Genomic DNA, 27,888 nt, shown 5'->3' with positions numbered 1-27,888 from the left:
CACCTAAGGTTCAGCATTTTTATATCCTACCCCAGATGATTATTTAGAGGATTAAATGAAGTAACACAGGCAAGCTGTTTAGCTGGGTCTCTGTCACACAGTGGGTACCACATAACTGCAAACTATAAATAGCACTACTATTATTACAAATGCTAGTACTATTATCATCATTGTCCTTGTGTAATGCTTACAGGCATAATGTATATCTGGGGAAAGTTCCGGAGAAATCGCCATTCCCTGTGGAAGTATTCCAGAGGCCCGATAAATACAATGTCCTTCAGCTCCTGCCGGGTGTAGTTGCTGGCTCTCAGGGGCATCACGAAGTTCCGAAGCCCCACCAGGGCTGAGTGGGCATCCCCAAACACGCACGCTACAATGTGGTCCCGAAACTCATGTTTCGACTTGTCAGTTCGTTTCTATGGATACACGTGCCAGACTCAGGTCAATTTCATGAACAGGAAGGAGTTCTGGGGTGAGCCCCACCTCTTTCCCCTCCTGACTCTCTAGATGTCTCCAGAGTAGGATTTTTATAGGCCAATAAAATCTTTCAACTGCTTATACAAAAATGGAACTTATATATAACCGGTACAGTTAGGGCATATATTCTATATATACATATACATGAAGGAAGTACACACACACATACACACATGTGGAGGTTGTATGTGTGTGTACTTCTTACTCTTCTTTTTTTTAATGTTCTTTCAGTCTGGACTGAATCAACTAAACTTCAGGTCGGTATCATCATTCAGAATATAAAAATGTGTCAAATAGAAATTTTTAAATTGCCGGGCGGTGGTGGCGCACGCCTTCAATCCCAGCACTCGGGAGGCAGAGGCAGGCAGATCTCTGTGAGTTCGAGGCCAGCCTGGTCTCCAAAGTGAGTTCCAGGAAAGGCGCAAAGCTACACAGAGAAACCCTGTCTCGAAAAACAAAAAAACAAAACAAAACAACAACAAAAAAAAAAAAAAGAAATTTTTAAATTGTTTTTAGCTTTGCCAATACTATACGGTATGATTAAGTAAAAAACTGAAATTTATCTCTTCAAGAGAGCCCTGAATATTACATTAGGTTGCACATCATGTTCTAGTATTCAGTGGGTTCTCTTACAGTTGTTGGAATCAGTGAAATTGCCTTTTTATGTATCAAGAATGGCTGATTATTGGCAGGTTCATATGATTACATCTAATAAACTGAACTGATTTGACAAATTCTTTATCAAGTTGACGAAATTCACAGTGAAGTTAAAACCACTCACTGCTCCTCTGAGAATCAGAGTTCGGGTCCCAGCCACTTTGGGTGGCTCACAACTGCCTGTAAATCCAGATCCAGGGCATCTGATGCCCTCTTCTGGCCTCCATGGACACACACACACACACACACACACACACACACACACACACACACACACACTCTTATTTTAAAGCACCATTTGATATCAAACATTTAATATATTCATGCTATTATCATCAGGAAAGTTCACTGTTCTCTACATTGGAAACTAAACAGCACGTAAGAGACACATTAGATTAGGATTTTGCCACATTCATAGAGAGACATAAAAGCAACAAAGATATTGAAAACACAGAGTGATTTCCTTCCGAGAACTGCCGTGGGAGCGACAGAGCACTTGGTGATGAGGCACCGGGAGACTCAGTTTTGTGCTCTGACTCCAGCTTAGCTGGATAAATCAGCAAACTGTTTTACCTTCTAGGGTCTTCAATTGCTTTATGTTTAAATGCACAAGACAGTCAGTCTGTCATGTGGAAATGGACTAACCTTGAAGCAGAGTGCGGGTCCACACGTGCCAATCAACTTCCATTTGTATCGCCAATCAACTTCCATTTGTATCGAGCTTCGAGATTGTGTTTTTGTTTGTTTGTTTGGGAGTGATTTCTCAATTTTGTTTTTTGCTTATTTTAAAAAATTATAAATTTATTTTATTATTTTGTGTGGGGGTGTATTGCCTCCATGTATGACTGTGCACTATATGTGTGCCTTATGCCCATAGAGGCCAGGAAAAGGGTATTGGATCCCCTGGAACTAGAGTTATGGACAGTTATGAGACATTATATGGGTGTCAGGAGTCAAATTTGGGTCCTCTGGAGGAGCAGCCAGTGTTCTTAACTGCTGAACTGTTTTCCTAGCCTGTGTGTGTGTACGTGTGTGTGTGTGTGTGTGTGTGTGTGTGTGTGTGTGTGTGTGTGTTGAGATAGGATCTCATGGTGTAGCCTTGGCTGTTCTAGAACTCATTATATAGACCAAGCTGGCCTCCAGTTCAGAGACCCACCTGCCTTTGTCTCCTAAGTGCTGGGGTTAAAGATGTGTAACCACTACACCCCACCCAAAGCTTTGAAAATAGAAAAGGAGGATACTCGAGTGTTGGTAGAGACTGTTACATGTATTTAAATTTCACATGCGTGATCTCTATAGCCTACACACATAAAAATTAGAGTACTTCAAATGGACATACATAATAGTAAGAAGTAACACCTGACACATCCACTTACTGGATGAAATCACTACGTACTCGGGAAGACTCTCTTTCTGTAGGTTTTGCCTTCTGGGGGATAGAAAACTACTTGTCTGCAGAGCTGCCTAGAGACTGATATGGATGCTAATTAAATTAGTGAGTGGTTGTCTGTTTAATTAGTTTTAACCGGACTAATGAGGCCCTGAGTCAATCTCATGTAACATGTGAAAGTCTAGTAGTTGCTCGCCTGAGACAAACTGAACAGTTAGAAACAATGTCTATGGCAGACTGCATCCATGAACACAGCTGGGGAACCCATTGTCTCCAACCAACTATGGCAAAACCTGTCTCGTAGTTGAGAGAGATGGTGGTTGACAGGGTGCCGTTTGTTCAAAGTCACCCCAAAGGAGCATGTCAACTTGACCCCTCTGCAAGCAGAACCAAGTTCAAAGGTTCTGAGTTTCTGGAATCTGGACTTTTCATTCCTGGGACAAAAAAAAATCAAAACCCTGAACATGATAAAAACCAGAGCACTGGGGTTGGGGATTTAGCTCAGTGGTAGAGCGCTTGCCTAGCAAGCGCAAGGCCCTGGGTTCGGTCCTCAGCTCTGAAAAAAACAAACAAAAAAAAAAAAAAAAAAAAACAATCCAGAGTACCTACTAAACTCAACAAATGACTCAGCATTTGCTCTGAGCTACATACATTCTACAACTAGTATTTAAGGGAAGTACAAAGACTTGTTTGCATGCTTAGCAAATATAATCTAACAGAACTCCTCTCTCCACAGCCCTCCCTGCATCTCTTGGGTGTGTGGATCTGGGTCCAGCTTCTCTTAAGACCTGCTTCCCACTGGAAAAGCTGAAAACACATCTGGCCTCCTGCTCAGTGGTGACATTTACTTGTCACGGGTAGAACTGCGGGAAGAGTTGTTTGACGGCTGAGCTGTCTTCCAGTTGCTATGACAGCGCTGAGAAATGGATGATTCTGATCGCAGGAGTGGTCGTGTTTTATAAATGGTTGGAACATATTCTGTCAGGCATTGATACTGGCATTGAAACACAAGGTGGTGTTCAGGAGGAATGAATGGTATCTGCACTAAAATGCTTTTGAAAAGCAAGAAAATATTTATAGTTATTAAATCGTCATAGGTGGGGAAGTTGCTGGAGAGCAGAGGTGGGAACAGAACTATAGTGTCTACAAGGCTTGGTTAACAGATACTGTTTTTAGTTAATGTGTTAAATATAAGCATAGGAAAGTCAAATTTTAACTAATAAATTAAAGACATTTTTTAAAAATTTAAAACAAAAGAATGCAGAGTTCTTGTAAATATGTTTATCTGACACCTTTTGATTTGTTAGGGTTCCAGGAAAGCATTGTTGAAAATAATGATTTCAGATAAACCGTTCAAAGAAGGACCTCATGGGGGAAGTCAGCTGAGTTTTAAATCCCAGCACATTGCCCACAGTCTTTGTTACAAGCCACATGGCTCATGGCCTTCGACATGTGTGTGTGTGTGTGTGTGTGTGTGTGTGTGTGTGTGTGTGTGTAAAATGTATCTTTTGTTCCAAACTCATGGTTTCCAGAAGAACTTCTTCCTGCTTCAGACCATTTCTGTTACCTGAGCTTTGCGGTGTGGTCACCTACCAGAACCACCTTGTCCAAGGGCGTTGACCTGCACCAGTGAAACATGCCACTGCTGTCCAGCTGGTCAGAGTCCTCCGGTGTGTCGCTTACCATGATGCCCCTGAGCAGACAGAAGGGAGAGTTAGCCTGAGAAAGTTCAGAGAACTAGTCTAACACCACCAGGGCAGAGCCGGAGCTCATTGGCCAGGGTCAGTCACGTGGCTCCTGCTAACACTGAAGGGAGCTGGGGAGTACTGATGCATTTCCAATGAGATACACGTTCACCACCAAACAACAGAACCCTTCAAGTACAAAAGCCAACGTTTCCATCTCTGCCAGGGACCCTGAAGAACTTTGTCTTGTGTTTTACGGACGAAAGGTAATAGCTAACCAATTATAAAGCCTGTACCTACGGCTTACTTGAGGGCACTCATACTCAGAAGACCCAGCTCTCCTTTCCTCCCATATATGGACTGGTGGACACAGCAAGTTAGGGCCACAGATCTGTGAGGAACGAGGTCTGAGGTAGAGGGAGGCCCCTGTGGGAATCTGCACTGCTGGAACCACACGCAAGGCTGAATTCAGGGCCAGGAGAGGAGAGCAGAGCAGGGCAGGCCATGAATACAGCCCCGGGCACGGGGGAGGCTGGGCGGGACGTCTGAGACCCGCAGCTCAGTAAAGCTGTCACTCCCGGATCCCACCACTACTCTAGTGGCCAGGATCATGGGAACAGCGCGACAGTGAACTGGATACAGTCACGGAGACGACTCAGGAGGCAGGGGGAAGAATGTGCTCGGCAAGCTGCGGACGTTAGAACCGAAAAGGGTACAGGACCTTGACCCGGAGAGACCGACTGTGCCGCTCACCTTCCCTCCTCCACCACTGCCAGCCAAGCAGAGGGACAGGAAGGACTCGGAGGAGGCTGACTGTGGCAGAGGCTGAACTCAGTGTGACAGGCAAGGCGAAGGGGAGCAACACCAGAAAAGGGGTACAGGCGCTTGACGCTGTGAGGTCAGAAATGCTCACTACCTCCCTGACCCCACCACCTGCAGGGTGAACGAGGAGTCAGGAGCAAGGGAGGAGCATGGGGGCACATGGGACGCAGCAGCCTGCGGCGGGGTAGCAGAAGTGGCATTTCTACGCCCGGAGAGCTACACCTGGTTGGTATTCTTACGCTCTGGGCCTCATATGAACATATCTTGCTTTAAAATTTACAAACAAAGATGAACTAAGTATCAACTTTCAGGACGTCTGTCCTCTGCCAGGTATAGTGGTGCACACCTTTAATCCCAGCATTTGGGAGGCAGAAGCAGGCAGATCTCTGTGAGTTCAAGGCCAGCCTGGTCTACAGCGTAGGCAGCTAGATGTCAGAGAATGTTCAAAAAAAAAATCTGAGCAAGTGAGATAAATTCAGGAAACCCCGGTGTGATACAGGATGGATGGATAAGAACACCTAGACCCTCCTCTTACAGTGCCTTGGACCATTTCCTTGTTCCTCACACAGAATAGACAAATTAAGGACAACAGAAGAACGACCACTGAGTTACTTGTTTTCACAGCCATATTAAAGAATGGGGAAAGCCAGTGAAATAAAATGTCTAAAACCACACTTAGGGATTTTTTTGTGGCTCTGGCTTTGCCCATAGCAAGACAACCCTTTACCATAGAGAGGGCCTGGGAAAGAGTCCATGAAGGCCCAGTCATGGCTGCTTCTAATTATGCAGATCACACAGGTTGTCTCTGTAACCGCAGCTCTCCAGTGTAAATCACGCCTTCTAGCAACTTTCTAGCGGGTGTGTAACCATGGTGTACACACTCACGCCCTTGCCTGCATAATACCAAAAGCCAAGCATGTGTTCTTGAGAGATCGGGGATGTCGTTCCTCACAGCACTCGGGCTGGGATGGCTCTCTGATGCACAGAGGCACCACATTCCCCCTTGGCCTGTCCACATCGCCTTCTCCCCAGCCCTTCAAACTCCTCCTCTCACGTGAGGCTTTCTGGAAAAGTCCCTGCGGCATCACCTCTTCCTGTGACTTTCTGCTGGACCCTTCACTGTAGGACCCGAGGAGATGCTTCCTCGCTTGGCCTTGGATGTAATCCTACATCCTGTTTATCCAGTGGGGTTGCTGACAGTGTGTCGTGTACAGCCAGGGAAGCATCAGGCACAATGCCTGGGCGGCACAGACGCTCTCTGCAAACACCTGTCTGCCAGCTGTTTTTAAAGAGTGAAACACCCACAGCCCAGTGGTATTCTGTAGCTGTTGGGTGGTTGGAAATAGTGAGACAGACCCGAATGTCTGCCACGTCCCAGTACCTTTCCTTCATCTAAGCCTTGGACCTTCCTCACTGATGATCTCATCTAGTTTCAGAAAAATCCTAGATTAGGAGGCAAGAAAGTTCCCATGGCCTTGCATGTCTCTTAGAGATGGCATCTTCTGGCATCTGAGACATAGGAAACCTGCCCCACCATATTATCCATTCAGACTCATTTCATTTATTTTCCCGAGTGTGTAAGTGATTACTACCCCAGGCCTGGACACCAGCCAGTAATCCCGCTCCTTGGAAGGCTAAGGCGTAGGACTGCCATTCCAAGGCCAGCTGGGGGAATTTAGTAAGACGCTGTCTCAAAGAAAACATTCCTTTAAAGGGGCCAGGAATAGAGCTAAGTGGTAGAGCGTTAGTCTATCATATGCAAGACCCTGGGTTCTATCCCCGATGCCACGAAGGAGAAAATGTATTACAACATGTCTTCGTCGGGGTTTCTATTGCTGCAATGAAACCCCGTGACCAAAAAGCAAGGTGGGGAGGAAAGGGTTTGTTTGGCTTACGCTTCCACATTGCTGTTCATCACTGAAGGAAGTCAGGACAGGAACTCAGGCAGGGCGGGAACCTGCAGGCAGGAGCTGATGGGGAAGCTATGGAGGATGTTGCTTACTGACTTGCTCCTCATGGCTTGTTCAGCCTGCTTTCTTATAGAACCAGGACCACTGGCCTAGGGATAGAACCACCCATCATGGGCTGGGCCCTCTGCTTATTGATTATTGAATGAGAAAAATGCCTTACAGCTGGATCCCAAGGAGGCATTTCCTCAGCCGAGGCTCCTTCCTCTGATGACTCTAGCTTGTGTCAAGTTGACACAAAAATCATCACATACACAACACTAAGGAATATTTAGTGAGACGTATACTTGTGTGTTGTTTTCTTGTTATTATTATACACCTTGATACCACCCCCCTACCCTGCCACAGCCCCATGGCTGGCAAACACCTTCCCGTTTTCCGGGATATCTGCTTTAGATTTGATGTGTGTGTGAGAGCAATGCATTGCCCTGTCCTTGACTTCCTTCCATCCACACATCCTTGAGGTAAATCCATTTTCTCCCAGAGGGCAGGACTGCCTTCTTTATCAAACGTGGAATCTCCCTGGGTGTGGTGACGCACACCTTTAATTGTAGCACTTGGGAGGCAGAGGCGGGCAGAGCTCTATGAGTTTAGGGCCACTCTGGTCTACAAACTGATTTCCAGAAGAGTCAAAGCTATTCAGTGAGACCGTCTCAGAAAAACCAAAACCAAAACCAACCAAACCAAAAAAACCACAGGAAAGAGTGACTCTGTTCCCGTGTGGATATACACAGACACGTCACATTTTCTTGACCCTTCCTTCTTTTGTCATGGGCCCCTCAGCTTGCCTACTGTGAAGGCCCTGCAACCACAGGGCCAGTTTTGGAATCTTTTTGAGATACTAATTTCATTCCCTTTGGCTAAATATTCAGAAACTGGATTATTGGATCACATGTGGCGGTTTGAAAGAAAATGGCCCCCAAAGGGAGTGGCCCTATGAGGAGGCGTGGCCCTGGTGGAGGAAGTGCGTCACGGTGGGGGCGGGCTTTGAGGTCTCTTTTCTCAAGCTTCACTCAGTGTGACAGTCAGCTGACTTCCTGCTGCCTTCTGGTCAAGATGTAGCCGGCAACACATCTGCTGCATGCTGCCATGCTCCCCATCATGATGACAAGGGACTGAACTTCTGAAACTCTAAAGCCACTGCCTCAGTTAAATGTTTTCTTTGTAAGAGTTACCATGGTCATGGTGTCTCTTCACAGCAATAAAGAAAAACAAAAACAAAAAACAAAAAAACCCTAACTAAGACACTTGTATATTTTATTTTATTTTTTTGAGAAACTTTCATACTATTTTCTACAAAGGTTATACTAGCAAAGAACCTGTACAGTTAATGTCATTCAATCATTTAAAAATCTGCCATGTTGGTCATATTATATAATGTCATCATAATAGCTTATGTCCCATTGATAATATATTTACCTTTAGGTAATCACAATTCTCAATCTAGGATCCTCCTAGATTATTATTCTTACTAAATTGAAATGTTGCCTACACATTACAGAGCTGTTTTCATTAAAATTAGGAATGACAAATATTTTAGGTTGACTTGTTTTTTTTTTTTTTTTTTTTTTTTTTTTTTTTTTTTTTTTTCGAGACAGTTTCTCTTGTAGCTTTGCCTTTCTGGACTCACTTGTAGCAGGCTGGCTCGAACTCACAGAGATCTGCTGCTCTGCTCCGATGCTGGATTAGGCGTGCGCACACTGCCGCATGACTTGTTTTTTTAGAATCAACTAAACAAATCTTTCTCCACCTTGCTTTCTGGTTGGTACATTTTTTTCTTTGTTCTTGAGACAGGGTCTCCTCACGTAGTCAGGATGGCCTCACACTCACTGTATAGGCAAGGATGACCTTGACCTCCCAATCTTCCCCAGTCACTGGACAAGAATCTGCTGACATGTCCAGTTTTATGTGGTGTCACAAACCCAGGGTTTTGTGTATGCTAGAGCAATCTACCAACTCGGCCATGTCTTCATCCCCAGGTAGTCATTTTAAGAACTGGAGAGGAAAGAGCTGCAGAAGGAGAAGAAGTCTTTGGTCCCATTTTGCAGATTTAAAAACTTAAGCAATTTCAGCTGGGCATAGTGGCACACACCTTAACCACAGCACTGGAGAGGCAGAGGCAGGCAGATCTCTAGAGTTCAAGGCCAGCCTGGTCTACATAGTGAGTTCCAGGACAACCAGAGCTACATAGTGAGACCTCGTCTCAAAAAAACAAAACAAACAACAACAAACAAAACAAAACAAAAAACCTTAGGCAATCTCATTATCAATTTGTTACAAGTATGAGGGTAGATTAATAACTAAAAAGATACTTGGGGCTAGCTAAAAATTAGCTCTTTCACTTATAGAGTACCTGAAAGATGACCTGAAAGAAAATGGGGTGCACAAAATTATTAGTGGCACAGAGATCTGAGCAGTGGTAGGAAAAAGTATGTGATGAGGGGCCAAAGTAGGGATAAATATATTTTGTAAACAGCGATTCCATTGTTCTACAGAGGTTCCAATAAAGCAAGTGTTTTAATCGAAGTCAATTATTTTGTAGTTGTTGTTTTTCCAAGACAGGGTTTCTCTGTGTAGTTTTGGGAGCCTGTCCTAGAACTCGCTCTGTAGCCCAGGCTGGCCTCGAACTCACAGAGATCCGCCTGGCTCTGCCCCAAGTGCTGGGATTAAAGGCGTGCGCCACCACCCCGGCTTAAGTCGAATTTTTAATGCTGAGTGACCTAAGATGTCGCCATTCTGTGGCTCTTACCGGTTCTTAAGGCTTGCGATGGAGAGCGAGCTCTCCTGTTCTCTTGCCGAATCCTGACATTCTGAAAGGCAGGAGGTGCTGCTCTTCACCACTACCATGGCTGGCCCTGCACGTACACAGAAACCTCAGTGAGTAGCATGTCATCTCTCACCTCCTTACCAGGGTCTTTTTAACCATTTCCACTGACTGAGTCACTTCCAGGCACCTGCCTAGGAAGAATCTGGAGCCCCTTAGCTATTGCTAGTCTGAAAAGATGGTTAGAGAAAAGTCTTTGGTTTCCATTTATGCCAGTGGTTCTCAACCTGCAACCCTTTAACACAGTTCCTCACGTTGTGGTGACCCCCCCAACCATAAAATTATTCTTGCTGCTACTTTGTAACTGTGATTTTGCTGCTGTCATGAATCATAAATATCTGATTTGCAGGATATCTGACATGCAACCCAAGGGGTCGCAACCCACAGACTGAGGACCACCGCCCTGTAGACTCAGAGTGCACAGGCGGCAAATCCCCCTGGCAATATCTATCTCTGAGTCACTTCTGCACCTTCTTATGTCTTCCGAGGGGCAGAGGCTGGAGTTCCCTGAGGACCTGGCAAGTCCAGCTACACAAACCCCGGCCTTCCTGCACATGCTGGGCAGGTGTCACTTCAGTGTTATCAGGGGTCGTCACTAGTTTACATTTGATCTTCCCTTTGAGGAAGGCCTTTAATTTAGACTTTGAAAAAAAAAAATCTTCATCTTCCAAGAGTGACTTTCCCACATCACCGCGTCAGAATAAATTCCCCACTGTTTACAAGGGGAAAACTTTGCTCCAAGGCCGGTCAGAAGGCAGTAACTTCATGGACAATCTAGCCGGCAAACACGGGCTGGATTTTCAGGCCCAGGTTGGGAAAAGCGGGGTGCTGTGGGGAAAGAGCAGTGGCTGCGAGTCAGCGTGGCCGAGGTGGAGTTTGAGGGCGCTACTTAGTGGCCGTGTGACCCATTACCAGATCTCTTCGGAGTTCATTCTCCTGGCCTGTAAAGGGAGTCGAGCTGGGCAACCACAAAGGTATGGTTGTTTTTCAGCTTTAAAAGACCACTTATCCGGCCTTGGATGCCTTAGCTTGGCCAAGCTCAAATGGTCCTCATCTTCTCAGTGATGGAAGCCTCTTTCCTCTCCTTGACCTGACCCCCGGCAAATGGGCTGAGGACAGAGATAATATGTGATTACCTGTGAGTTCTTCCCGGCTCCCGGTTTTGCAGTCACATTTTTCAATTAGCTCAGGATTGTGAACATCTTTGTGACAGTGGGAACAGTAAAAGAAGGCCCTGGACAAGGAGAATAAATGGAGAATGATTTAAGAGACAACTAAGTCTGTCTCCCGCTGGGTTCTGTTTGCTTTACTGTGTCCTCTTCGTAATGAATTGCAAAGTGAAGTACCTTTTGACAGCTTGTGAGGATTCGGCAATAAAGAACCCAAGGGTGTCCTTATCCAGCTTCACCTGTGCCGGGGGATTTAGTATAAGACTACTGGAAATGGAAGAAGAAAGGTCGTAAGTTTTCCGCTATTATCTGTAGCAATATTTGATATTTGATATTTCATGCTGTCCTTAACAAGGGATTCTCTAAGTTGACGTATTAAAGAATTAAGTCGCGGCGTGGTGCGCACGCTTTAATCCAGCACTCGGAGCAGAGCAGGAGGATCTCTGTGAGTTCGAGCCAGCCTGGTCTACCAAGTGAGTTCCAGGAAAAGGCGCAAAGCTACACAGAGAAACCCTGTCTCGAAAAACAAAAAAAAAAAAAAAAAAAAAAAAAAAAAAAAAAAAAAGAATTAAGTCTATTTTAGTTACTGCTAAACACAGTGGGGGAAGTGAATTTGCCTACATTTAATCTGTTGTGGGATTGCTACTAAGGGAGGCAGAGAAGCGCTTGACGACCGAGCAGAGAGGACGCTCCTCCCGTGGAACGATCATGACTCTGAGATGGACTGGCTACTCCACACGCTTGCTGCCTCGCGGCCTGAGGCAACCCTGACAAAGGAGGCATGGCCACACAGTGGGCAGCCTTATGGAAATGCTGGTGGTGCTCATCTCTGGACCCCTAAGAAAATGAAACTACATCTGATTAGGTCTGGGATGTAGCTCAGTGGAGTAGCATTGCCCCCCCGCACACACTAGGCCCAGGGTTGGGTCTTCAGAAAATAAAAATATTCTAGATGAACATTCTCTGGTGGCAATGGAGCAGCTGGGTCTCTGGGGCCACGATCAAACAAAAACCAAAGTAAAAAAAAAAATTAAACTGTCACAGCAGTGTAACGAGTTATCGAGGTGGATTCCAATGTTCCTTTTCTTTTCCAGTGGCTTATGTGCTCAAAAACTGTCATGAAATTTACCCAGGTCTTCCTTGATGCAGCACTGTGCCACAGGTTACCCTGGTCCTCAGTTTCCCTCACTGCTCCTGTTATCAGAATGTCCTGTCTTTAGTTTCTTTGATGCGTACATCCAGGATGATGAAGCCCTTGACCTCCTAATGCCCCTCAGTTCTTTCATTTCTGATACTGTCCTCCTTTCCTTCTCTAAAAGTTACTTTTGGCCAGGCATGGTGGCACACGCCTTTAATCCTGGCACTTGGGAGGCAGAGGCAGGTGGATCTCTCTGAGCTCAAGGGGTCTACAAAGCAAATTCCAGACCAGGCAAGTAGGGGTTTACTTCAAACAATGAAAAGAAATAAATACATAAACAAATTTACTTTTCTTTTGTTAACTTTGGGATGAAGTGAAGTCCTGATTCTGGCTTACTCTGTTGTTAAGATAGAGTACATTGGGAGTGTGAGAGAATCCTTATGAATAGACATGGGCTTCTAAACAAAAGCACACTGTTTTGGTAGACAATGTAGGGCATTTGGTGAATATTTAACTGAGAATAGTAATGAGGGGTGTGATTAGTTTTGACTCTCAAATAATATGGATTTGTGGCCCCTAAATATCATCATTAACAAGCACATGTCTAACGCATGTACAGATTGTTGAACAGCTCCTTTTGTGAGGAAGAGAGGATCTCTGAGTTCATGTGAAACATCTACTTATCTCTTCTTGATCTTTTGGCAAAGGTCAAGTGTAAATATCTAGTTATAGATACTTCAATTTAGTTTTATAAAGAACGATCTCTAGTTCAGCTTACAATGAGTCCAGGAAAGGCGCAAAGCTACACAGAGAAACCCTGTCTCGAGATACTGTCACAAAATATATAGGTACTTGGTCTGAAAAATTGAGAAGAGGCACAATAATAACAATAATACACCTGATTGTACTTGTAAGAACTTATAAACTTATTTTGTCTTGTTGCTTTTTCTTTTTTCTTTTTAATTTGGGGTGGAATCTTGCTATGTAGCCCGGCCTGACCTCAAACTATCAGTGATCCTCCTGCCTCAACCTCTCGGGTGTTGAGGTTACAAGTCAATGCTACCATATCTAGTTATAAACTGATAACTTACAAGCTCTTGAGAAATGCCAGTGACCTGATCAGATCCCCCCTCTCCTTCATCTACTCTATCCACACCAGTCTAACTCCTCAACAACACCCACCAACACCCTGGGGTCCGTGAAAAACTGTATCAGTACCGACAATTGTGGAAGCCGGACTTGTGCTGGATGGCTATCAGCATGAGATGCAGCTTCACAAAGCAAAGCCTGGGGAAGAAAGCGATGGAGTCAGGAGGAGAGACAAGCAGGAGGCTGGTCTGCATGCACAGAACCGATCCTTTATGCTCTGTGCTGAGAAGATGAACGCCACTCAACAGAGAAAGAAACGCCCAACTATAGGTCAACGCGTAAAACTGAATCCACCCACCATAAACTTTAGCAAGATGCCCACGGGGCTGGAGGTGAGCCTGTCCCACGTGCACTGTAAAGCCGCAGTTCTCACTCTGTGGGTCACGACCCCTTTAGGAGTCAAATATCAGATATCCTGTATATCAGATATCTATATTATGAGTCATAGCAGTAGCAAAATGACAGTTATGAAGCAGCAATGAAAACAATTTTATGGCTGCGGGTGAGCACACATGAGGAACTGTGTTAAAGGGCCGCACGCAGTGTTAGGAAGGGTGAGGACCGCTGATCTAGGGGCTCTGACGTCTCCTGAGTCTGTGCCGGAGCCTTCCTCCATCCACAGTGTGGGATGAGGGCCCGCAGGAGAATCGGGGAGGGGCTTCGCGGAACATACCGGCAGACCTCAGGAAATGTCATCCCGGTGAAGGCATCCGAGAGGCGTTGGGTCAGAATTTTGTTCTTCAAGCTATTCAAGAAATATTTTTGCCAGGAATGTTTAGGAAAACCTAGAAAATACAATCATACCATATAGAGAGTTACATACAGACACATACATATTCATGCATTAACATGTACAGTATATTAATAAGGGAAACTGATGCTCTAACAGGCTGCATGGACCGCTGAGTACCCAATCAGTCTCCGCTGCATGTACATCACAGAGAGAGGAGCCGCAGCCTAGTGTGTTCAGGTGGAACAATGTTAAAGCAGGAGCTGAGACTCATCTGTTTCCAGTGGAGTCCAAGATGATGTGGGCCCTCAACATCAGTTCCTTCCGGGAAAGAAGCTGTGTCTGCAAAGGCTGGCTTGACTAATTCAAACTTCAGTGCCCGTGCAGAGTTTGGAAGGATGCAGGTCCAGAGCCTACTTACAATTTTTCACACGCCTCCTAAAGAGCTATGCCTTACCTACCTCTGTCAGATCTAACTTCCTGATAAATAAATAAGAACCTTTGGAATATATTAACTTAATAAAGCCCTCCTTAATAAATTCTCCACCAATCAAAGGACTCAGAACGCAGTCAGAAGCTGAGTGCTGTAGCTGAGATTTCTCTGCCTGGCTGTAACCGCCTTCAGGTGTGTCTACTGAAGTGTTTTTAAAATGTCTTGATTTATGACTTTCTTTGTTCTATTACTATGAAAACTCCATAAAACCACTTCCACATGGGAACATGAGATTTGAGGTAAAATAAATCTGTGTTCCTAATCCATAGTTACTCAAATTTGGCTCCAGAATAAGCTAGCTTGTTCCCTTTGAGGTAAGGGCTACATTTTTTAAGTTAAAACAGAATCAAGTTTCCTTGTCAGGATTGGAATCATTTTCTCTGGCTCACTGCGAACTTTAGCAGAGCAGCCTTACTGTTTTTTGAGACACTAACAGTAACACGGGAGGGACAATGTGGAATCTAAGCTGTCATTCTCTGGATATGATTGATGTCTTAGGACCGACTTTGATTAATCTTACTTTTTTAAAAAAGATTTATTTATTTATTTATGTGTACAGTGTTCTGCTTGCCTGTATCCCTTCAGGCCAAAAGAGGGCGCCAGATCTCATTACAGATGGTTGTGAGCCACCATGTGGTTGCTTGGGAATTGAACTCAGGACCTTTGGAAGAACAGCCAGTGCTCTTAACTTCTGAGCCATCTCTCCAGTCCTGATTAATCTTACTTTTGACTGAAAAATCGCATACCGCAAAGAAAAGAATATCTGTGGCTTCTATTGAAAATGAGAACCCTTCACAGGTTCATAGAAATCCAAGATGATGTTGATCAGGATTGATAATAATGCAAAGCCTAAGGCCAGCAGAAGGTCTCTAGAGAAATAAGACAGATGAAAGATGGCTTTTCTCTGGTGTTACAATGGAACCCAGGACCTTGCACACGCAACATCCTGCCCCTAAGATACATCCCAGCTCTAGAATAAATATTCTAACAAGGCTGAATGCCACCTAGGGGAGGTCACTGGAAACTTCTCTTGGGATTTTGTATAAGGCAGCTCCTCATCTCCTTCATTCCTATAGTTCATTCCTACAGTGAACCTTACAGTACCTCCTCCACAAAGGAGAACATATGCCAGAACCATGGATGAAGATGGAAATTTCTAGTCTCTAGAACAACTCTTGCTATGGAGATAAACGGTGACCTCAGATATTCTCCTCAAACCATTTTGTGGTTTGAAAAGTGCCCCGCTAAAACTGGTTACCTATTCCTGATAATTTGGCACCCTTTCCTAGTCCTTTCCCCCATACTGAGATCAAATGAATCTCTTGTTCGTTCTCAGTCTCAGACTGTCACAAGGAGGGCATACAGCCATCGATGCCTCAACTACTAAAGAAACTGACCAAGTGTTTCCAGCCTGAATTTTTTAGGTTTTAAAATGATACACCTGTTGATGGAGATGCGTTCCTTAGAGCTCAGAAAAGACAGTAAGAGGACAAAATGCATTTAGGCCAGAACAATCTGGGGACTCACACGATCCAGATGGGTGAATTTAATCAAGATTGAAGCATAAGGTAACCAACCCTCTAGGCCTAGAGGCGACAGGAAATATTCTTCCGGCTACAACGTCTCACAATACAATTAATATAACTAAACCAAGTGGCACTGATTCAAGACCCTCTGGGATGAGCACTCAGGTGTTTTACACATAGTCATGCAATACCTGGAGAAATCTGGTTGTGAGGTTAATGACTTTCAGTTTACCGATGAGGAAATGGGATCAGGGAAAGCAAGCAACTAATTAGAGGCCTACAGCTCTGCACGCTGGCCTCTATGCGAGTATGTGAACCAAAATCTTCTATAAAACAAAATGCAGCACACACAGGACCGACAAGGCCTGCCCTGATTCTGCCCAGTTTAGGGTTCCTCAGAGGTGGTTTCAGATTTCATGCTTTTAAAATATGGAAACCACAAATATCTCTTACATTCTCAAAGTCACTTTGTGGTGCACACTGACATGAGATCATGTTTATTGGGGATTAACAAGTCCCTGCCAAACAGCAAAGAAACGTCCAGGTAGGGTTGGTCTCACATCTGTACTATCCCAGGTAGGGTTGGTCTCACATCTGTACTAGGCCCCCATAAAGGAACAAAGTCTGTAGAGGATTTCATGTCACTTATGTTCTCCAGTCATGGATGTTGAAGTCACAACAATCAAAGAAGACACTGAAAGCCTGTCCCTTTCTCTACACACGACACAAGTCATCCAAGCCATACACGGTCACCGCCAAGTGACGGTAATACGATCCTGGTCATACCCAGGCTCACATCTTCTTATTCTCAGAAAGAATTACTGAAGAACTGTGTTTCTGCTGGAGTTAGCGTTCTGGAAATCTGAGCATCTCTCTACACTCTTGCTTTTCCTTAATAACACCGCGGAAGAAAAGATGCAGAAGAAGCAAATGCAGTCCTGAGAGGCCAAGAGGAGCATCAGCACGTGAAGCAGTAAACGTGGGGTGAGAATGAGATGGGCAGTGAGGCCGTTCTTTGCAAGATATTTGGGAAAGGACCACAGCGCCTGCCCCGGAACCCCAGGGACATCTCAGGGAAGCCACTGGACGGCCACCAGTGGGTACAAAACAGCAGTCCCCTTTTGTCCCTTATTTTGTCCCACACGAAGGATCTACGGTCTAAGGTGGGAAGTGGTGGGTGGATACCCAACGTCAGAGCCGGGAAGACTGAACCAGACGGCTCTGACTCCTGGTGTGCTGATCACCGGCTGACTCTCCGTACAACCTGGTTCCTTAGCTCTTCCACATCCTGGTTACTTCCTGAAAACACCACTGAGAGGCAGCGGGTGACCACTATTTGATTTATGATCACTATTCCTGTTACTGGGTGGATCTGCCCTGAAGTAATCTAGAAATTATTTAGATTTTAGTTATTACTCACATCATTTCTATTTGGTTACTATAATAATTATTATACTAATCATTTTGTATTTTATTTACATTTAAATATTATTTCTCTGTTAAGACTAAAGCTGTTTACATTTTGACTCTCAATAACTGAAAGTACTTCTGAATTTATGAAAATATTTACATTTACAGCATCCTGGGATGTAGGTAGGAAGCAGACTAATAGTCTCTGTTTTGCAGCTCGATGCTGTAAATGTTTTAACAATGACTTCTTCAAGGTCAGGGAAATATCTGGAACTTGAATCCAGATCTTTCGATCCTTCCCTTCCCAAGAGGCAAATCCCATTTCTTGGAGACTTCTTGCATTCTTCAATTTTTTTAATTTTCTCGACTTCGGATCCTACTGTGTGGGATGTGGAGAAAGAGCCAAGACTGACTATCACTTTGTAAAGTTACCTTTTGGTTCTGTTCAATAAACAGAGTCGTAAGAAAGGTGCACAGGCCTGGCACCAAGCAGCCTTGGGCGATAAATCCAAGCTTGAGTTCTGCGAAGCAGATGATATTGTCTCCGGCACTGCAGTTCCAGGTGGGGATTTTTGACAGGAAAGCCTGTTTCACGGGAGAAAGGAAGCCGGGTGTTAAGAATGCAGACACCACAAGAAACCTCTCCTGGGCGCATGCTTTCTTTAAGTAGTTTTCTCTTCACTCTTGAGAATAAAGGTAGCACCAAGGTCCATGGACACAACAGACCACAATCTGCTCTGAAAGTGTCTGTCTGCCTCCAGTGCTGCTACTTTCCAAACAAACAAACAAACAAACAAGCTGAAGTTGTAAAGGTCGGGTCAAAAGGCCAAACTCACTAATTCTGTCCCTAAGTGAGCCGCCATTTGAAAGAGAGTCCAAATCTCATCTATTGCTGACATTTTGTTTAAACCTGTAGATCCATGAGGATACCTAAAGATGAGAAAACCAAGTGTGCTCACTCAAGGGCCACGATACCTTGTTGTGGGACTGCAGGATCTGAATGATGACTCTGGTCTGTGAATTGTAGTTCTTGATAGAAAGTACCCTGAAAAAACAGCAATACGCTCAACAGTCACAGGTCATATTGGCTTTGTAATATAATCCAATTCAGAGTTAAATTTCCTGTGAATAAGTTCGGGAGGGACTCAGTACATTAAAAATTGTTAGCTTGTTTCTACGTCCTATGTCAATAGTTATTTTTCATATACATATTTTCATTTTATGTATATGAGTGTTCCACTCAAACGTATGTACGTGTGCCACAGGGCCAGAAGAAGGTGTCTGAATCCCTGGAATGGGAGGTGCAGGAACTGAACCTGAGTCCTGTGAAAGAGCAGTGACCCACCATACTGTTTTCTGAAACGTATTGACAATGATGTGACCAGAAGGGCAACACTGCTTAGGAGTCCAAGTAACCAAATCCATGGGAAGGTCAGGATTTAGTATTCGAAAACTGGACTCCATTGACAGGAAGAAATGAACAGTTTCACCTACCTTAGCCTTGCACCTGATGGCTTGAAGTGGCCAATAGAATGTTTCATTTTATAGGTTAAGAGCCTAAAATTTATCTTCTGTTCAATGTAACATACATGATGTCATTTCTCAACTATTTCTTGCTCTGTGTAGAGTCATCTTCAACCACACATATTTATTTTGCTCTAGGAACAGAGCCACCAAAATCCTATTTTGAGTTTCTGTCACAAGGCAAGTTCCTGCTCACAGATACTCGACAGTTGAAGTCGGGAATACTAACTCCCTTCACCTTGAGAACCCTTGCCAGTGTGCACAAATGCATCACACTCAGCCATGTGTCCTCTTTTCCTAGAGCTACCGAAGAGAAATTCCAATAAATAAAGACTACAACTAGGATTTGTGGAATATTTCTTTATACCGTGTGAATATGTGTCACTGTGAGTGGGTTAATAAAGAAGCTGACTGGCCAATAGCTGGACAGGAGAGGTTAGGCGGGACTTACAGACAAAAAGAGAGCGAGAAGAATAAGGAGAGGGGTCAGAGAACTGCGAAGAGATGCGGAGAGGAGGAGAGAAACTTGCTGTACTGAGAAATGGTACCAAGCCATCAGGTAGAGCGTAGATAAGGAATATGGGTTAATTTAAAATGTAAGAGTTAGCTAGCAACAAGCCTGAGTTATTGGCAGCGCATTTATAATTAATGTTTCTGTGTGACTACAAGGATTCACAAACGGCATCTTTGTTTTTGAACTGAGGAGGATCTTACTCAGAATGGCACTATCTAAATACTAATCTGGAGTTACAGCTGGGCATGTAGCTCAGTTGGTAGAGTTAGCACATGATGTCCTGGGTTTGATCCTTACCACCATAAAAAGGGGGAGAGGGTGTTGGTATGCTTGCTTTTAAAATGTTTTCTTATCCATAGGAAACATCGGGGGACATGATGGAGAAGGTCATACCCATTAGGATGTTCTACTTCCACTTCCCTTCGCATTCAGTGTTTTGGGGTGCATGTGGGACAAAAAGCAGGCAGGAACCTGGCATATGGTGAACCTAGTGAATTAGAGATGCCATCTCCCCTCATTCAGTCCTGTGTGATAGGCTTGGTTTTAGTGTATAGAGAAGAATACCGTCCTCGGAGCACACAAGAACAAAACAGAGGCACGCCCGCTTCTCACCTCATGATGTTTGAAATGTCTTCGGCATGCAAGTCGCTGCACAGAGAGTTGGCTAGAATCAGGCAGGCTTCTGCAGACTCCACCTGTTCTTCAGATCAAACAGCGGCCGTCAGCTTAACGACAAGGGCAATACTCTATTATCCCCTCTTTGAAACTGTTTTACGGTTTCCTCAAACTACTGCCAACACAAAGAGCACATGTAGGAAGGAGTCGTGAACCACATGTCTTCATATCAAGACCACTGTCCTGCAAATGCTGCCGAGGCCCTGAGGGCTGCAGCTGATGGACGAGGGCACAGGGTCCCTTACAGAAATTGAAAATTGCTTTACGATGGGTATGGTTTCAAGCTGTACTTTCCTATACTATATATCACCATTATTCATGTCTGCTGACGAGCAATAAGACCTTTTCCAGGGCTGGAGAGATGGCTCAGAGGTTAAGAGCACTGCTTGTTCTTTCAAAGGTCCTGAGTTCAATTCCCAGCAACCACATGGTGGCTCACAACCATCTGTAATGAGATCTGGTGCCCTCTTCTGGCCTGCAGGGTGATGTGCAGGCAGAACACTGTATACATAATAAATAAATAAATTTAAAAAGAAAAAAAAAAAAAGACCTTTTCCAGCAACTGCCCGCACATTTATCCACCTTAAGGACACCAAACAATGGCAGAATTGTTCACAATGAAGAGTCACTCAACATTTGGGATCTAAATTTTAAAGTGCCAGAAAATTATTGAAATTACTCCTACAGTAACAAATTATAAGACAAAAAGATTATGCTGAGTCTGTCATTTTCTGCTTGGGAGTCTTTGCATTAGCTCTATAGACCAGTGGTTCTCAACTTTCCTAATGCTGCGACCCTTTAATACAGTTCCTCATGGTGTGGTGACCTCCAACAATAAAATTATTTTCATTGCTATTTCATAACTGTAATTTTGCTAATGTTATGAGTCACAATGTAAATATCTGGTACTGGACTAGGCCCTCTGGATAAGCAAGACAGTTGTTTAGCTTGAATTGCTTAGGGGTCCCCCAGGCAGTGGGACAGGGACCTGTCCCTGGTGCACGAGCCGGCTTTTTGGAGCCTAGTGCCTATGGTGGGACACTTTGCTTAGCCTTGGTGCAGGGAGGAGGGGCTTGGACCTGCTTTAACTGAATGTACCAGGCTCTGCTGACTCCCCATGGGAGACCTTGCCTTGGAGGAGGTAGGAATGGGTGGGAGGGTGAGGGGGAAGACTGAGGGGCGGGAGGAGGGAGGAGAGGGGAATCTGTGGTTGGTATGTAAAATGAATAGAAAATCTCTTAATTAAAAAAAAAAGAAAGGGTTATTTGACCCCCAAAGGGGTCATGACCCACAGGCTGAGAACCACTGCTATAGACTTTTGCTTTGAACTGAATTATTCAGGTTTGTTACTTAGATACCAGGAAGCCAGTTTTGATCCAACACCAAACTTTAGTATTCACTTGGCCACTGTTCATTATTTTTAGCCTTGGCCTTGCTGGAATTTCCACTATTTTTCTTAATGTGTATCTTATCAAAGGTCAATATACTAATATCTAAGAAGGGAAGTTGATGAGAACCAATGAAGACCATATTTGGCTATGCAGCCTGCTGAGGAAGAAAAGTCATCAGCAGAAATCTCACCCAGCTGTGAACCTTGCAAGCTACAATAATAACTGGCCTAGCAAGCTATGGCCACGTATGTAGTAGTGGTATGAATGCTACAGGAGTAACCAACTCTGATGAGCTTTAGGGCCTGGGAGTAGAAAGAAACTCGGGCCTGAGAAGTTCATAGACTCTAGGAGAGAACCTACTAATATTACTTTGATAAATGGGCATACTATCAAACCACCTTCTACATACATTATCTCTAAACCCATAGGTAAGTATAGCTTCTCACTAGAGAAGCTTCTTTACATAGTGGACAGCAGTCAAAACAGAGCCGAACAACTGGTCAAAGTGCAGAGGTTAAGTGTCTGTTAAGTGATCAGCCACAAAGTGGACATCTGTGCCACGCCCTCCCCTCCAAGGTTCTGAGAACATAGTCAAATTGTGTGGTGGAAAGATCTGTAGAGCCAAAGGCTGAGAAGTCTGGGGAGAAAGCAGTGTATTCTGGCCGTGCCAGGCCTGCTGTACCTATGAATGCACAGTAGCTGTGTTTGCCTGTGTGAGACCTGAACAAGATCAAGCCAGTCAACATCCCCGCAGGGACTGGGGATGGGTACAGCCACCAGCTGAGGAGCTGTGGACAGTTCACGGCTACTAGTGGAGGAGGGAATTGGTTTTTCTTAGGAGTGTGGTTCCTGGGAGGCTGACCACACTCCAGTAAAGAGTCTCACACCCATGTGTATATGGGCAGCACTAACTGGACTCAGTGAGTTATAAACAATAAAGCAAGAGAGAGAGAGAGAGAGAGAGAGAGAGAGAGAGAGAGAGAGAGAGAGAGAGAGAGAATGTTAAGTTGGGTGGGAATCCAGAAGGAGCTAGATGGGAAGAGAAGCAGATATAGGTAAAACAAGTAGTATGTATATACAAAATTCTCCAGGAGTAAATAAAAATAAAGGGCGTGGGAAGAGGACATCATACACTGTGCAAATAAATGTTTCTGATTTAAAGATTTTTTTAAAGATTTATTTATTTATTATGTATACAGTTTTCTGTCTGCATGTATGCCTGCAGGTCTCAAGAGGGCGCCAGATCTCATTACGGATGGCTGTGAGCCATTATGTGGTTGCTGGGAATTGAACTCAGGACCTCTGGAAGAGCAGCCAATGCTCTTAACCTCTGAGCCATCTCTCCAGACCTGATTTAAATATTTTTAAAAACAAAAGACATAAGAGAACACACACTCTTATTATCTACAACTTTTCCCAGACCCCTTAAGTAACAGAATAAAATCTCATAGCGAGTGTGATGGAAGAAGAATTTAAAAGTGGTATAGATCAACACTGAGGTCCACTTGCTGTGAGTCAAGGAGGATTTGGAAGTCAGTTGTGTTCTTTTCTGATCAATGTTCAAAACCGTGGACGCTGTGCTTTCCTCCCGTCAAAAGACTTGGACTGCTAGCTTCTGAAGCAGCAGCCCAGCCCATGGCTCTCATTCCCGGCTTACGGAAGGGACAAACAGAGAGAGTTAGATCTTACTGAAACTCGCTTCAGATCCTCGAACTTCAGTGCGGAGCCACATACGAATGTCGTGAAGGACAAATTGCACTTGAGTAAGGTCTCCAGTTCCAAGGACGGAGGCTCCCTAGATGAAAGAGTTGAGTGGCAAAGATAAACCCAGAGCGTGGCTCTGCTTGGTGGTTATCTGACTTAGTACATTTACTAAATCCCTAATTCCATCAGAAGCCATCTGTATTCCATTATACATCCATATAGCTAGAGGACGTTGGCACAACTAACCCAGTCCACAAATGTGTCTGTAGATGAGGCCTGAGCAACCCTAGAGCACAAAACCGAAACAATAGAGAGACCATGAATCAAATAATGCAAACAATTCAATTACTCAGAGGGATACAGCATTTCAGAGCTGGAAAGATGGCACAGTGGTTAAAGGCACTGACTGCTCTTAGGGAAGACCAGATTTCAGAAAAACATCTGGAAAGATAGACTCCAAAATTTTTGCACTGGTTAGGTCTAGACATGAAGTTACTTTTCTTTTTCTACACTTCATCTTTCCAGAAAGGCTGAGAAGTAATTATTTTTTCTATTTTTGTTTACTATTGCTTCCTAAAATTTCTATAAATGTTACAAGTGTAATTTCCTTCCATTACAAACACAGACACACACACATAGCTGGGCAGTCGTGGCACACATCTTTAATCCCAGCACTCGGGAGGCAGAGGCAGGTGGATCTCTGTGAGTTCGAGGCCAGCTTGGTCTACAGAGCGAGTTCCAGGACAGGCTCCAAAGCTGCACACAGAAACCCTGTCTTGAAAAGCAAAAAACAAACAACAGCAACAACAAATGTAGACACATTCCAACTATTCATTTAGAACAGACTGAGCCACGCTGATGCACTTACTCTCCAAGGAACACAATCTCAGTGTTGATTTCTCCCGACCTATGGCGGAGGAAATTCCTCAGAAAGGCAGTCACACTGTCAATCGTGATGTTTCCGCAGACCACGATGAACCTAAGCAACAAGAAAGGGGAAGAGGAGCATCTGAAGAACAGAAGGACCGCTCTCCCATGGTATCTGAGGGAATGGACTCCAAGAACCGCGCCCCCCACCCACACACAAATGGTCGAAATCTATAGATGCTCCATGTCCTCATTTAAAATGAATAAACGTGCGTGTGACCTACACACGTCCCCTGGCCTACCTGAAGTCATCTCTAGGTTACTTGTAAAATCAAATGCAATGTAAATGTTATATGAATAGTTGTCACGGTGTGTTGTTCATGGAGTAATGAAAAGGAAAGCAATCAATGCAAGTTCAGTACTGATGCAAATTGTTTTTAAATATTGTCTATCTGAGGCTGATTGAACCCCCAGAATCTGATAGATCTGACTGTATCTTCCTGTCAAGATGATAGAAGGGCAATTAGCTTAAATTGTTTTCAGTAAGTTTTGTCTATGAATCCTTTAGAATTTAGCAACATAAACACGAAGGAGTTCAAAGCACTGGAAGCCTCCAGTTCTATGGGCTTTTGCCTCAACTCAAAACATGCATGTATTCCAGGCGGTGGTGACCCACACCTTTAATCCCAGCACTCGGGAGGTGGATCTCTGTGAGTTCAGGGCCAGCCTGGTCTACAGAGCGAGATCCAGGACAGGCACCAAAACAACACAGAGAAACCCTGTCTCAAAAAAAACCAAAAACCAAAACGAACAAAAAACAAACAAACAAACAAACAACAACAACAAAAAAAAAAGTGCATGTCTCCAAACAGCTGCATTATACAAAGATTTCTGGGAAAGCTACCATTATGGTTATAATTGTCACAATTATTTATCACAAAATAGACTTACTACCTCCTATACTTGCAAAACTCTGCTATTCACAAGTGTCATTATTTTGGGGGACTCTCTGTCTGTCTGTCTCTCTCCCCTCTCTCTCTTATCCAGATTGACAGAAGTTGATTAAACACTCTTATGAATAGATCTCTCAGCAATTTGTAACAATGTAGTGAACATCCTGTTTATATGGCATTCGTTCTAACACGACTCTCTTCGGTGAATGAAAACCTTTGGCAGGGCGGGCCCTCGGGTCTGTAGCCTTGACAGGCAGTGTGCGTCTAGAACAATACACGTTGCAAACGGGACACCGTAGACTGTAGGAACTGTAGGAAGAGCTAATTACTTCTTTCCTTTAATGGCTTCATAGGGCTTGGTGTATTTCCTCCTGTTGGTAAAGAGCTCCACCATTTCCGGGATGTAGTTGGCAAATAGTATCTAAAATAACAAGTAAGAAGAAAAGTTCCTCAGGGCTCCTTACTTGGACAGACATTCCCAAATTACAAGGCTATAAAGAAAAAGACCAGAACACATGAATGGCTTTCGTCTAGCACAGTGGATCTCAACCTTCCTAACACTGCTAACCCTTTAATACAGTTCATGTTGTGGTGACCCCAACCGTAAGATTATTTTCCCTGCGACTTCCTAACTGTCATTTTTGTCACTGTGATGAATGGTAATGTACCTAAGTATTTTTGGAGCTAGAGATTTGTCAAAGGGGTCATAACCCACAGGTTGAGAACCACTGATTTAGCAGAAGGCTATAACAGTGAGCTGAATTTAAAAGAGAGATTATATTTCCCCCAGTTTTTTGAGAATTAGGATTTTGATTAAAATTAACAAATTGATATTGTTTCAAAATGATAAACACAAATATTAGACAACTTCTCTACAAATTTGTCCCTTGATGGTTTCTAGCTTCATTCTTATTCTGATTTCACACTGGACTGTTAAAAACAAAACAAAACAAGGACTGGAGAGCTGGCTCAGCAGTTAAGAGAAGGGGTTGATCTTCCAAGGGCCCCGAGTTTAATTCCCAGCACCCACAACCATCTGTAATGAGATCTGGCGCCCTCTTCTGGCTTGCAGGCATACATGCAGGCAGAACATAGCGTACATAAGTAAATAAATCTAAAAAGACCCCAAAACTTCATATATGACACTGGAGGGACCAGAGACGATGACTGAAGCATCGGAAGGTGGCCCTGGTCATGGCAATATAAAAATGGTGGAGCGAAGCACACGGTTATGGTTTTTTAAGAGACCGAAATAAGAAGTAAGAAATGAGGCTTCTTAGGCCCTCACCACTCCCTTGAACCAAGCATAAATACTAGTGTATCTGGACATTCCCTGGAACTAATTACTGGTGTAGTAAGCGGTTGTCACTTGAGAGAGATCTTCCTCTTCAGGAGAAGATTTTAGTTTTGATGGGGGAAAAATGGAAGAAAATGGACTTGCTTGATTCAATGTAGACTCTACTTCCTTTCACCCCCGGAAACCAAGGAGCTGCACTCCAGGTTCCAGGGTACACGGTTTGGAAAAGGTGGAATCTGTGTATCTTTTCATTTTCACATACACTGAAAAAAGCAACATTCACTTTCAAATCTATATTGTCTCCTCCCCATTAACCGAATGCTTTTATTTGTATAGTCAAGAGATAATAAAAAATACTCCTCACCAAACTTCCGAGGGTGAAGAAAACGATGAAAGTCCGTCCTAGGGAGGTCTTGGCCACCACATCCCCAAAGCCAACAGTTGACATGGTTGCCGTCACCAGATAAATGGACTCGAAGTAGGACATAGACTGTGAATTTCTACCCTTGAGCCAGGGATCACCAGAATTTTCCACCTGTCCAAAGAGAGATGGCAAAGGAAAGGTCTGTGAATAGAAGAGACGGGAGGGAAAAGGCAAACACTCCATCAGTTTCCCTGATTCAGGCCAGAGACAAGAGCAAACGGCAGACTGCAGCTGCTGAGGGCCCTCCTAACTGTGGGTGCTGATCAGGAGGCCTTGCTTCCACTGATATCCGGCGGGGGCGTGGGGCACGCACTCAGATCCGGAACACCCCACAGGGCTGGCTGCCTGCTTCCCTTGAGGCCCGGAGCATCCTGGAGCCAGGGGTCTCTGGCAGTCACCATTCATTCCCGTTTTTGAAGATGATGGGGAAAATCGGTAAGGAAGCTGAGCCTGGGTTTCAGTGAGCTTAATTAAGCACATGGCCTTAACGTCTAAGGAGAGGCAAACGTTCCCAGGTTGATTGGAATGAGGTGGCACCAATTTGCTTTTGGTCATGGTGTTTCATCACAGCAATGGAAACCCTAAGACAAGTTGGTACCAGGACAGCTGTGACAGACCTGACCATGTTGTTTTGGGGGAGGATTATGGAAGGGCTTTGGACCTGTGGGCTAGAAACCCATTGAGTGTTGAGAGCTCACTGTTCTGTCAAAGCTTAGGAGATAAGAATGTTGAGAGCAGTGCAGACAATGGAGACCTGGCTTGTGACTTTTCAGAGGGAAGCAGACTCTACCAGGCCCTTTGTGTGCCGAATCTGTGGTTCTGGTCAGCCGGGGCTGAAGAATCAGCAGTGATTAACAAGAGACCAGGACCACTAAAGCAAAACCTTTGCTATACTGGGACAGTGGATGCTGGGAAGTTAGCAGTGATCAACAGACCAACATCATTGAGGTGAAACCTTCTGGGAAGTGTTTTTTGAGAGTGAGCACACAGAAACTGTGTTCCAGAGATAGCCAAGGTTGGACCTCTCTGCCTGGCAGCTGAACTTGGTAGTGTAAGAGTCACTGGTTTTGAAAGCATGAAGGGGTCGTGGAGAACAGCTTAG

At 44.3% G+C, this 27,888-nt stretch overlaps 1 protein-coding gene across 1 annotated transcript in view; it reads right to left on the bottom strand.

The window, feature by feature from the left end:
* The window catches only part of Kcnu1 (potassium calcium-activated channel subfamily U member 1), a 65,830-nt gene that overhangs the window by 20,932 nt on the left and 17,010 nt on the right, over positions 1–27,888 (bottom strand). Inside the window, exons 8-21 of the mRNA XM_037211663.1 lie at positions 26,727–26,897; positions 25,395–25,486; positions 24,114–24,224; positions 23,231–23,336; positions 20,088–20,170; positions 18,413–18,482; positions 17,868–18,022; positions 13,952–14,062; positions 13,348–13,416; positions 11,169–11,258; positions 10,959–11,056; positions 9,748–9,853; positions 4,118–4,217; positions 192–416 (exon numbers count right to left, since the gene is read on the bottom strand). Coding sequence (XP_037067558.1) covers positions 192–416; positions 4,118–4,217; positions 9,748–9,853; positions 10,959–11,056; positions 11,169–11,258; positions 13,348–13,416; positions 13,952–14,062; positions 17,868–18,022; positions 18,413–18,482; positions 20,088–20,170; positions 23,231–23,336; positions 24,114–24,224; positions 25,395–25,486; positions 26,727–26,897 — 1,587 coding nt within the window. The remainder of the gene's footprint in view (positions 1–191; positions 417–4,117; positions 4,218–9,747; positions 9,854–10,958; positions 11,057–11,168; positions 11,259–13,347; positions 13,417–13,951; positions 14,063–17,867; positions 18,023–18,412; positions 18,483–20,087; positions 20,171–23,230; positions 23,337–24,113; positions 24,225–25,394; positions 25,487–26,726; positions 26,898–27,888) is intronic.

The sequence above is a fragment of the Peromyscus leucopus genome, chromosome 17 (genome assembly GCF_004664715.2).
Source record: "Peromyscus leucopus breed LL Stock chromosome 17, UCI_PerLeu_2.1, whole genome shotgun sequence".
In the NCBI taxonomy this organism is placed as follows: Eukaryota; Metazoa; Chordata; class Mammalia; order Rodentia; family Cricetidae; genus Peromyscus; species Peromyscus leucopus.
Note: the sequence above shows the minus strand (reverse complement) of the source record. Positions and strands in the feature narration are given on the sequence as shown.